At 34.0% G+C, this 11,774-nt stretch overlaps 1 protein-coding gene across 1 annotated transcript in view; it reads right to left on the minus strand.

Annotated features, from left to right (window-relative positions):
* Positions 1-2,967: 2,967 nt before the first annotated feature.
* Positions 2,968-11,774, minus strand: part of LOC136828225 (PDF receptor-like) — a 38,506-nt gene continuing 29,699 nt past the window's right edge. The window contains exons 8-13 of the mRNA XM_067086068.1: positions 11,456-11,542; positions 8,705-8,774; positions 5,861-5,946; positions 5,330-5,513; positions 4,152-4,249; positions 2,968-3,726 (exon numbers count right to left, since the gene is read on the minus strand). Coding sequence (XP_066942169.1) covers positions 3,633-3,726; positions 4,152-4,249; positions 5,330-5,513; positions 5,861-5,946; positions 8,705-8,774; positions 11,456-11,542 — 619 coding nt within the window. The 3' untranslated portion in view covers positions 2,968-3,632. The remainder of the gene's footprint in view (positions 3,727-4,151; positions 4,250-5,329; positions 5,514-5,860; positions 5,947-8,704; positions 8,775-11,455; positions 11,543-11,774) is intronic.

Consider the following 11,774-nt stretch of genomic DNA (forward strand, 5'->3'; position numbering starts at 1 on the left):
GGTCATAGCTTTCACTTTATGAATGAAATACACTTCGACAAACGTTTTCTAGATATAGTCTCCTTTCTACAAAGAGCGTTTACCTCAAGGAACCTTTCATCGAAGAGCTTTCAGTTCAAGAATAAGAAGGAGCATCTTCTGTAGATGATTTTTCTTATATTAGTCTTACATCCATAAGAACAGTAAGCTCGCGGAAAAGAAACCTTTTTCCATAAGACTTTTATCTTCCTCAAGTGTCCTTTCTGCCAAGGGCTTAATTTTTTTCAGCTCGAGAACGAAAAAAACTACTTCTTAAAACTTCTTCTTCTTTTTCTTCTTCTTCTTCTGCTTCTTCTTCTTCTGAAGTTCCAAGAGCGAGTTTTGGTCTTCAGAAACTTGACTTAGAAATCAGCCCGCCGCTGACCTCCTATCGCAGGTCTTCAGGTCAAGTTAAAAAAAAAAAGAAAAAAGCGGGAGAGAATTGTGACAGGTCAGAATGAGTGAATCAGCTAAAGACCTCTGTTCTACACCACAAGGCCACACCCCCTTTAGGGCCTCCAGGAGTACACAGAGGGGGACAGGTTCAGGGGGGAGGGGGAGGGGGGTTCAGGAATTGAAGGACAAGGTAGAGTGAAGGGGAGGAAGAAAGTGAATAATATAAAATATTAAACGTGATCACTCGCACAGTTGTTCTGTGCAGTAATACAATTAACAACGGGACCTCATTTAAATAGAATGGTATCTAAAGGAGACTTTTATTCAAAAAAATTTACAAGCTTTCAAGGACTGTCTGCCCTCATCGCCTGGTAGCTGCTACCAGGCGATGAGGGCAGACAGTCCTTGAAAACTTGTAACTTTTTTGCGAATAAAAATCTCCGTTAGATACCATCCTGTTTGAATGAGGTCCTGTTATTATATATAAATTTGTTTTTCAAGAAAGAAAGAAACTCAGAAGATATTTCAAGAGAGAAACTCGCAAGTTGATAAGTAGTTCAGTTAAAAGGGCGGAAGGTCAAGGGATCAATGAGGGTAGATTAACCAAATTGGCTTTCCAATAGCTGAGGCATTTTCAGAGAGGAAAAAAATATATATCCTTACCACGATATTCCCTGATAACAAACGTACCTTTTTTATTTTTAGAACAAGGCTTACTCCACGCCATATATATATATATATATATATATATATATATATATATATATATATATATATATATATATATATATACACATATATATATATATATATATATATATATATATATATGGAGAGCTAAAACAAAGTATATTTAAATTTCATTCAACCACTCTCAATACTACTTCCTATACATTCGCTTTGCAAAAAAAAGAAAAAAAAAAGGAATAAAATCGAATAATATCTCTTACGAATACTATATACCATTAGCACCTTTATTTTGGTTTTTTGTTATATTTTTGTGTGCGCGTGTGTGTGTGTGTGTGTGTGCGTGTGTGTGAGACCGATTGTTGGGAATCGTCGTCGTCGTCGTCGTCGAACCCGAGGTCTAGTTCTCTCGGGTCCTTTTTCGGGTCTTATTTTCCGGGTCACTAAATCCTAATGAAGAAGAAGAATAATCGGATTAAATGTACTTTTTTTAATATATATATATAAGTTTAAGCTTCCGCATCGGGAGGTTTTCTTAACTATAGCTTCGCATCGACGCGAAGGATTGGATAAATAGTCTCTATTTGATTAACAGATAATTTGCATGAAAGAAGATCTATGCACTGGTTATTGTCTATGTACATATTTACATTCCACACGCACGTTTATACATACATACATATACATATACATACATATATATACATATGTATAAAGTGTGCTCGTGCGGTAGTCTCTTCGTAGTAAAAAAAATATATATCGGCAAAACTACATAAAAGCATCACATACGAGTGTTTATACATATGTATGTTTTTTTTTTTTTAAATTGCAACGAATGTGTATGTTTACATGTGTATACATATATGAGTTGTTTGATGTCGAAATTATCAGAATGACTAATAAAATTAGCCTAATGACGGTTGTCGGCCACCAAATCTCAACATCTAGGAACCGAATTATATATATAAGTATACACATATATATATATATATATATATATATATATATATATATATATATATATATATATATATATATATATATATATATATATATATATATACACATATGTATATATATATATATATATATATATATATATATATATATATATATATATATATATATATATATATATATATATATATAATTTAAGGAACTTCGTGCTTTAGAATTCAGACAGTCTTGGAAACGTACAATGAATAGTAACAATGAATGATTTTTTATTATTTTTTTTTTTGCAAAGGCCATATCATATTGATAGCCTATTCTAACAGTTGTCTTCCCACAGTAGCAAACTGACGTGGATTTGTTAAAGAAACCCTTCATTCCTCCAATATAATTCGTCCATTTCTCATAACATATCACTTTTGCAAAGAAGGTCCCTGATGCAATCATTAACGCTTTCAAGACATGCAAACGTTCCGAGATGAGTGAATGAAAACATTTTTCTGACTGCGGATTATCATCAGTTTCTGCTACGTCTGAGTTTGCGACGGCAGCAAATCTGATAATGATTTAGTCTTTTTTGGAGTTAATCATTAGCGTGATTTTATTTTCCCCTCGATATTGACGAATGGTGGCCTTATAAAACTTAACAGTCTATCAGCAAATAAAATAAATAGTGTTTTGATTTTATATATATATATGTATATATATATACAATACATATATATTTATATATATACATATATATATTTTGATTTATATATATATATATATATATATATATATATATATATATATATATATATATATATATATATATATATATATATATATATATATATATATATATATAGATATATATATATATATATATATATATATATATATATATATATATATATATATATACAGTATATTCTCGTATACCTACCTAGAACTAGATGCTTCATAACAATGAAATCAGTAAATGCCAACTACTTTTTTCAAGTGAAGTCGCGATTAAGTAACAAGAGGCTATTTTGTCGTAATTCCACCGATGCCAGTTTCGACCTGAAACGAACAGCTTTCAGAATCGGCATTCTATACTTAGAAAAATAAAAAAAAATCAAAACCCTACGCATATCACACGGGCTTGGAAAAACCGACCCAGAATCCAAAATCAAAAAGAAAACAGAGGAAATTGGAGAAATATATCTTCTGCTTAAACCCTAATGATGAGAGCATAGCCACGTCTCCAGATATCAAGACGAAACTGTCATGAGTGAGTGTTTGGATTTTCTCTCCAGCTGCTGTCCTCGGCAGGATTCAGTGAGAGGACTCTTGGTAGGGTGGATCAGCTGCTGCGCGGACACCAGCAGCTTGGTAGGATAGAACGGCTGCTGCACGGACAGCAGCAGCGGCAGCGGCTGCTGCCACCTGATACGAGAGGTGTACCATGATGCAGAAGGAAAAACGAAAAGGAGGAGGAGGAGGAGGAGAATAAGCAACAAGACGGGGTGGGTTCGATGGAAGCATGGTGGCTGTGAGCAGCAGGAGGGGAAACCGTTTTTCTCGTTGGCGGAACGGCTGACCAGGATGTTGTGTCATACGGTGGTGGTTCGAACCCCCGGGTCCTCGGACTCGATGACGACGTCTCTGTAGACGGCCAGAGACTCTCCTTCCGCGCCCGTGTCTCTGCTGCGGGAAGAGAAAAGAAAAAAAGGGTCGGGAGTTTTATATCTTGAGTGTGATTCGTTTCTGACTTCTTGCTTGTTAATTGTGGTCATGACCTTAACCTTGACTTTTAGTCAATATATATATATATATATATATATATATATATATATATATATATATGTGTGTGTGTGTGTGTGTGTGTGTGTGTGTGTGTGTGTGTGTGTGTGTGTGTGTGTGTGTGTATAAGAGAAAGATACAAAGGTAATAAATGATAAAATAAATTACCATAATATAATTATATACACATATATAACTTGGTAATTTGTTTTATTATATATTTCCCTTGCAAGGTAACAATAGTAGAAAGATGAATATTAGTAAAAATGTTCCAGCACTGTCAGTGAAATAGGACAAGTAGTGAGTTCCACAAAATACCAGAAACTCACCTTTGGGTAATCCCGTTCACGCTGTGTGCCGTGGGTCTTCTCAGGAGTATCCTTTGCGTGTAGAAATTTGCAAGACACTTAGCTATGGTGCTCCGGACCTGTAGAGAGAAAGAGTAAAGTCACCTCATATTAATATTTAGAATGAAAACTACTATAATTAAGTACAGAGTCTTCTCTGGCAAGCTTGATAGCAATGTGGACGTGGTATACCCTAGACAGCCAGTTTGAGACTTTCCAAGTGGTCTGGAAAGGAAGTTCCCATCATGCTCTTCCAAGGTCTGGATAAATAAGGTGTTGGTTGCAAGGTAGGTACCACCCTACCATGAAAACTATATGAAATTTAAAAATAATTGTAACTGAAACTCGGATGAAGGCTTAGCCAGGCCCATAGTGTGAGCTAAAGGGTACATTCAGTTTTGTAGAAGTAGGCTTAGGTAGTGCCATAACATGAGCTAAAAGGTACAGGCAGCTTCTTAGAAGTAGTATTAGCCAGGCCCATACTCAGAACTTAAGGGTACAGGCAGCTTCGTAGAAGTAGTCTTAGCCAGGCCCATACTCAGAACTAAAGGGTACAGGCAGCTTCTTAGAAGTAGTCTTAGCCAGGCCCATACTCAGAACTAAAGGGTACAGGCAGCTTCGTAGAAGTAGTCTTAGCCAGGCCCATACTCAGAACTAAAGGGTACAGGCAGCTTCTTAGAAGTAGTCTTAGCCAGGCCCATACTAAGAGCTAAAGGGTACAGGCAGCTTCTTAGAAGTAGTCTTAGCCAGGCCCATGCTAAGAGCTAAAGGGTACAGGCAGCTTCTTAGAAGAAGTCTTAGCCAGGCCGATTACTAAGAGCTAAAGGGTACAGGCAGCTTCCTAGAAGTAGTCTTAGCCAGGCCGATTGCTAAGAGTTAAAGGGTACAGGCAGCTTCTTAGAAGTAGTCTTAGCCAGGCCCATGCTAAGAGCTGAAGTGTACAGGCAGCTCCCTAGAAGTAGTCTTAGCCAGGCCCATGCTAAGAGCTGAAGTGTACAGGCAGCTTCCTAGAAGTAGTCTTAGCCAGGCCTATAATATGAGCTAGAGAGTACAGGCAGCTTCTTAGAAGTAGGCTTAGCCATACCCACAACACGAGCTGAAGAACAGAGCCAGCTTTTGAAAAACAGACCTTGGGAAGTGAAAATCGCGCCAACACAAACCTCGTTGTTGAGGAAGCAGTAGAGAAGAGCGATGAAGAATCCCTGGAACGAGGTGAGGAAAGTGGTGACGAAACTCCAGGCGGCAAATTCGACGATGTTGCCCTCGAGCGGCGAATGGACCATCTGCAGGCTGTTCGTGATGCCCAGAAGAGGCAGGAGGACGATGGCTGCTCTAACGGCTTTTCTAAAAAAAAAAAAAAAAAAAAAATAATTTTCTCAAATTATCGGATCGCTTGTCATTATCGTACAAGATATGTGAGCATCTGACTTTACATGCACAGATCGTGAAATATATTATATATATAAACGGCTTTTCTAAAAAAAAAAAAAATCAATCAATAATAACTCAATTTTCTCAAATTATCGGATCGCTTGTCATTATCGTACAAGATATGTGAGCATCTGACTTTTCATGCACAGATCGTGAAATATATATACATATATATATATATATATATATATATATATATATATATATATATATATATATATATATATATATATATATATATATACTATACAAAAACTTACTTGACTTGTTGCCTCTGACGAAACGCTCTCGCTTGAAGCTTGGTTATGAGGACTCTCAAAATGTTGAGAAGGAAAAGGAAATTTGTCTGCAAAGAGAGAGAATTATTTCAAAATACTTTTTCACTGACATATATTAATGTAAAAACAGATTCCCATCAAAATACTTTTTCACTGACTTATTTTAATGTAAATACAGATTCCCATCCTAAGGTAATCCAGCGTGAATTCTCAGCTATTGGTTTGACGAGTGGCCAGCAATTCAAATGAGTTTTCAAACCTTAAGTTCAGGGGTATCAAAAGATTCTGACGGAAAAGGTCGAGGTCCCCTAATTCAAACTAAGTATCTGGGTTCTAGAATATATATTTATACCTTTGGGTTCAAACAAGGGCTTTTAAACCACAGGTTCAATGGTATCAAAAGATTCTGATGGAAAAGGTCGAGGTCCCTAATTCAAACTAAGTATCTGGATTCTAGAATATATATTTATACCTTTGGGTTCAAACAAGGGCTTTTAAACCACAGGTTCAATGGTACCAAAAGAGTTTGATGGATAAGGTTGAGGTCCCCTAATTCAAACTAAGTATCTGGGTTCTAGAATATATATTTATACCTTTGGGTTCAAACAAGGGCTTTTAAACCACAGGTTCAATGGTACCAAAAGATTCTGACGGAAAAGGTCGAGGTCCCCTAATTCAAACTAAGTATCTGGGTTCTAGAATATATATTTATACCTTTGGGTTCAAACAAGGGCTTTTAAACCACAGGTTCAAGGGTACCAAAAGAGTTTGATGGATAAGGTTGAGGTCCCTAATTCAAACTAAGTATCTGGGTTCTAGAATATATATTTATACCTTTGAGTTCAAACAAGGGCTTTTAAACCACAGGTTCAATGGTATCAAAAGATTCTGACGGAAAAGGTCGAGGTCCCCTAATTCAAACTAAGTATCTGGGTTCTAGAATATATATTTATACCTTTGGGTTCAAACAAGGGCTTTTAAACCACAAGTTCAATGGTATCAAAAGATTCTGACGGAAAAGGTCGAGGTCCCCTAATTCAAACTAAGTATCTGGGTTCTAGAATATATATTTATACCTTTGGGTTCAAACAAGGGCTTTTAAACCACAGGTTCAATGGTACCAAAAGAGTTTGATGGATAAGGTTGAGGATGCCTAATTTAAACGGGGTATCTGGATTCTAGGGTAGGCCTCTGTGCCTTTGGGCAAATGTCTGTTTCAGGCTCCATTACATTGTAACCTTTCTTAAACCTCACAAGATTAAATGTATTTTCAAGCCTAAAAAAAAGTACCATTTGATATACTTGACTTTTTCTACACACCGAATATGCCTTCGGGCAGATGTCTGTTCCAGGCCCCCATTTCATTGCACCCAAAGTTTAAATGTATTTTTAAGCCTTCCAAAAGGAACAGTTCGATGTACCTGACTTTTCGTATGTACTGAATGCCGTGACGCTAGTTATATGAACTATATTTCTATGTCATATATATATGATTATATCAAATATAAGGAGCCCATAAAAACGCCAAAATGTAGAAAGTAAATGCTATATTTCAGAGACCGACTGTCTCCCTCTCTCTCTTGCCTGAGGGGAGGGACAGTTGGTCTCTGAAATACAGCATTGTCTTCCTACATTTTGGCGTTTATATGGCTCCTTATATTTGACGGAATTCTGTTCTAACAGAAAATATTTACCATTATGTAAATCTATGGAAAGACAAAAGCCTCTTTGGGAGTCTTTCCCTGGACATTGAAGGTCCAGATGATGGTCGAATTGAGAGGGTACAAAGCCGGGGGGCGGGGAGCGGGTGGAGGGGTCTTGTGCTATCGGCAGTGGGCCACAAAAAGTGAGGAGAGCCAACGGAGTGAATGCATGACGAATAAATCTACATAAATTCACCTCTCTCTCTCTCTCTCTCTCTCTCTCTCTCTCTCTCTCTCTCTCTCTCTCTCTCTCTCTCAGAAGCAACAATCTTCATCGTTGAAGAGTTTCCTTGCTCTTTATTTTGTCATCGGATTTTGTTGGTCATCTCTCTCTCTCTCTCTCTCTCTCTCTCTCTCTCTCTCTCTCTCTCTCTCTCTCTCTCTCTCTCTCTCTCTCTCGCCAAGCAACAGTCTTCACCGTTGAAGAGTTTCCCTTCTCTTTATTTTGTCATCGGATTCTCTCTCTCTCTCTCTCTCTCTCTCTCTCTCTCTCTCTCTCTCTCTCTCTCTCTCTCTGTGTGTGTGTGTGTGTGTGACTTCCCACTGTAAACAATCTAAATGCTTCATTTATTTTTCATTTTTGCATTCCATGTGTCCTTTTTAGTATTATATATAACATTATGGAATAATAATAATAATAATAATAATAATAATAATAATAATAATAATAATAATGCTAATAATTGCTCTTAGGGCTGCTATCAGTGACAGTAGTCAAAAGGAAATCTTTAGTTCCTTATTTGCTCCACCAAATTCCAGAAAGATAAATCAGAAACAGGTTTCTCAAAATCGTTTATCAAATGGCACACCCTTTTTACCTGATGAAAAGTCATTCCCTAATTTTTTTTTTAATTGCGAAATCTAATTGAAAAAATCTAATAATCAGAATAATGAAATGCCCTGATTTTAAAAATTACTAAAAACTGATTTAAAATTTTTAATAATCAGAATAATCAAATGCCCTAATTTTAAAAATTACTAAAAATTAATGAAAAGGGTCTAAATAATCAAACTAATCAAATGCCCTCATTTTGATAATTGCTAAAACTAATTTAAATTTAAAATGTTCAACCGTCAGAATAATCACTTTTAAGGGATACAAGTTTACGGTTAGTTCACTTACTATTATGACAGTTAGACGAGGACCCTCCAGTATCCAGAAATAAGGAGTGAGGTTGTATCCCCACCAGCACCTGAAATGAAAGAATTATTCAAGTCTTCAGTTTCCTCACACTTATTCGAATTTTTTTTTTCACTGAAGGCCTTGAATCTCATGGAGAAATAAATAATTTTTTTTTTTTCACTGAAGGCCTTGAATCTCATGGAGAAATAAATCATTTTTTTTTTTCACTGAAGGCCTTGAATCTCATGGAGAAATAAATAATTTTTTTTTCACTGAAGGCCTTGAATCTCATGGAGAAATAAATCATTTTTTTTTTCACTGAAGGCCTTGAATCTCATGGAGAAATAAATCATTTTTTTTTCACTGAAGCCCTTGAATCTCATGGAGAAATAAATCATTTTTTTCACTGAAGCCCTTGAATCTCATGGAGAAATAAATAATTTTTTTCACTGAAGGCATTTGGAGAAATTTCATTTTTTTACTGAAAGCCTTGAATCTGTTGGGGAAATAAATAAAGTAGGTTTTTTTCACTGAAAGTCTTGAATCTCATGGGGAACTAAATGAAGAAGTAGTTTTTTTACTGAATGTCTTGAATCTCACTGGGAAATAGATAAAGCAGGTTTTTTTTCCACTGAAGGCCTTGGATTTTATGTGGGAAATAAATTAAAAGGTTTATTCTTCCTAGGAGATGAAATAGGCCTAACCTCACCAAAGTAACAGTGTATTTAGGGATATATATATATATATATATATATATATATATATATATATATATATATATATGTGTGTGTAGATAGATAGAAGGGTAACTGTTTATTTAGGAATATATATATATATACATGTGTGTAATATAAATATAATATATTTATATATATATATATATATATATATATATATATATATATAGAGAGAGAGAGAGAGAGAGAGAGAGAGAGAGAGAGAGAGAGAGAGAGAGAGAGAGAGAGAGAAATCTAGTGGTCACATCCACCAGTTGCACCAACGACCATTATGGCTGGCAGATCGTAAGAAAACAGCATAAATTCACCGACAGTAAATTCCTTATATGAAGCAGGTATTTTCGCCCACGTCTAACATGGAACCAATCCATCATTGGCTTTATAGAGACGGTCTTTTATCGCAGCGAGATCGCCAGTGAACGAAAGCGTTTGGGAATATGGCTTCAATGCCTCCTCGGTGAGATTTTCTTCCACGACTCTCCGCTCGGTAATAGGATTGCTTGGAAACGTGAGGACGAATTTATATGAAACGTTCTGGGAACTTGTTCCTCATAACGAGATTCAGGAGAGAGGTTTGTCTGTGTGGGCTGTCAATTCTGTTGCTTGAAAATCTTTAAGAAGACTTATTATTATTATTATTATATATTATTATTATTATTATTATTATTATTATTATTATTATTATTATTATTATTTTTGGACCGTCAATTTTGTTGCTTGAAAATCTTTAAGAAGACTTATTATTATTATTATTATTATTATTATTATTATTATTATTATTATTATTATTATTATTATTATTATTATTATTATTATTATTATTATTATTAATAGATTCACAGTTTCAAAAACAATCTGTTAAAAATCCACAATTATATAGTAAAATTCTTTTAAATAGTAATATATTTACCGATAATTGCTTTTTATTATTATTATTATTATTATTATTATTATTATTATTATTATTATTATTATTATTATTATTGGACCGTCAATTCTGTTGCTTGAAAATCTTGAAGAAGACTTATTATTATTATTATTATTATTATTATTATTATTATTATTATTATTATTATTATTATTGGACCGTCAATTTTGTTGCTTGAAAATCTTGAAGAATTATTATTATTATTATTATTATTATTATTATTATTATTATTATTATTATTATTATTATTATTATTTTATTGGACCGTCAATTCTGTTGCTTGAAAATCTTTAAGAAGACTTATTATTATTATTATTATTATTATTATTATTATTATTATTATTATTATTATTATTATTATTATTTTATTATTATTAATCTTGAAGAAGAATTTGTTGCTTATTATTTTAAGAAGACTATTATTATTATTATTATTATTATTATTATTATTATTATTATTATTGGACCGCCAGTTCTGTTGCTTGAAAATCTTTAAGAATATTATTATTATTATTATTATTATTATTATTATTATTATTATTATTATTATTATTATTATTATTATTATTATTATTATTATTATTCAGAAGACGAACCCTATTCATATGGAACAAGCCCACCACAGGGTCCACCAACTTGAAATTCAAGCTTCCAAAGAATATTATGGCGTTCACTAGAAAGAGGTAATAGAACATAATGGAAAATATTATTCGTATTAACGAATGCTTAATATTCTTATTACCGAAGAATTCTGGATGCAGGTCGAGGAGAAAACATAAGAAAAATAGTCTATGCTTGACATAATTTTAGAACGGTGACAAAAAATTATCTCTATAAAAAATTCCTGTTTTTTCAGTTCAGGATAAAATACAGAAAGTATATATATATATATATATATATATATATATATATATATATATATATATATATATATATATATATATATATATATATATATATATATATATATATATATATAAGTTGAATCAACTCCTCCCCACGCCCTCCACGAAGTCTTACTGAAATTCGTCCCGTAATTAATGAATCTGCGGGACAAAAAGCAATCCATTGCCTCGGCTCACTTACTGGGAACCCGTGTGTTTGACAGCTGTCACAGCCGCCCACACGGCTGTCATTACGATCGGCAGCCCCCAGCCTATGAGGTTGTACATCCTGAAAAAGAAGAAAAAAAAAAGAAATTAGGAAGGTATATATATATATATATATATATATATATATATATATATATATATATATATATATAAACTTCTGACTCACGTCGGGAACGAACTTCGTAACTCCCGAGTGACAGCCCAAGCGTGAACTCGGTGGGTCAGTCGGTACCGCCTTGGCATGGCGCCCGGGAGGCCGAGGTTCGTTTTTGATGTGAGTCAGAAATTTATAT

The sequence above is a fragment of the Macrobrachium rosenbergii genome, chromosome 42, assembly GCF_040412425.1.
Source record: "Macrobrachium rosenbergii isolate ZJJX-2024 chromosome 42, ASM4041242v1, whole genome shotgun sequence".
In the NCBI taxonomy this organism is placed as follows: domain Eukaryota; kingdom Metazoa; phylum Arthropoda; class Malacostraca; order Decapoda; family Palaemonidae; genus Macrobrachium; species Macrobrachium rosenbergii.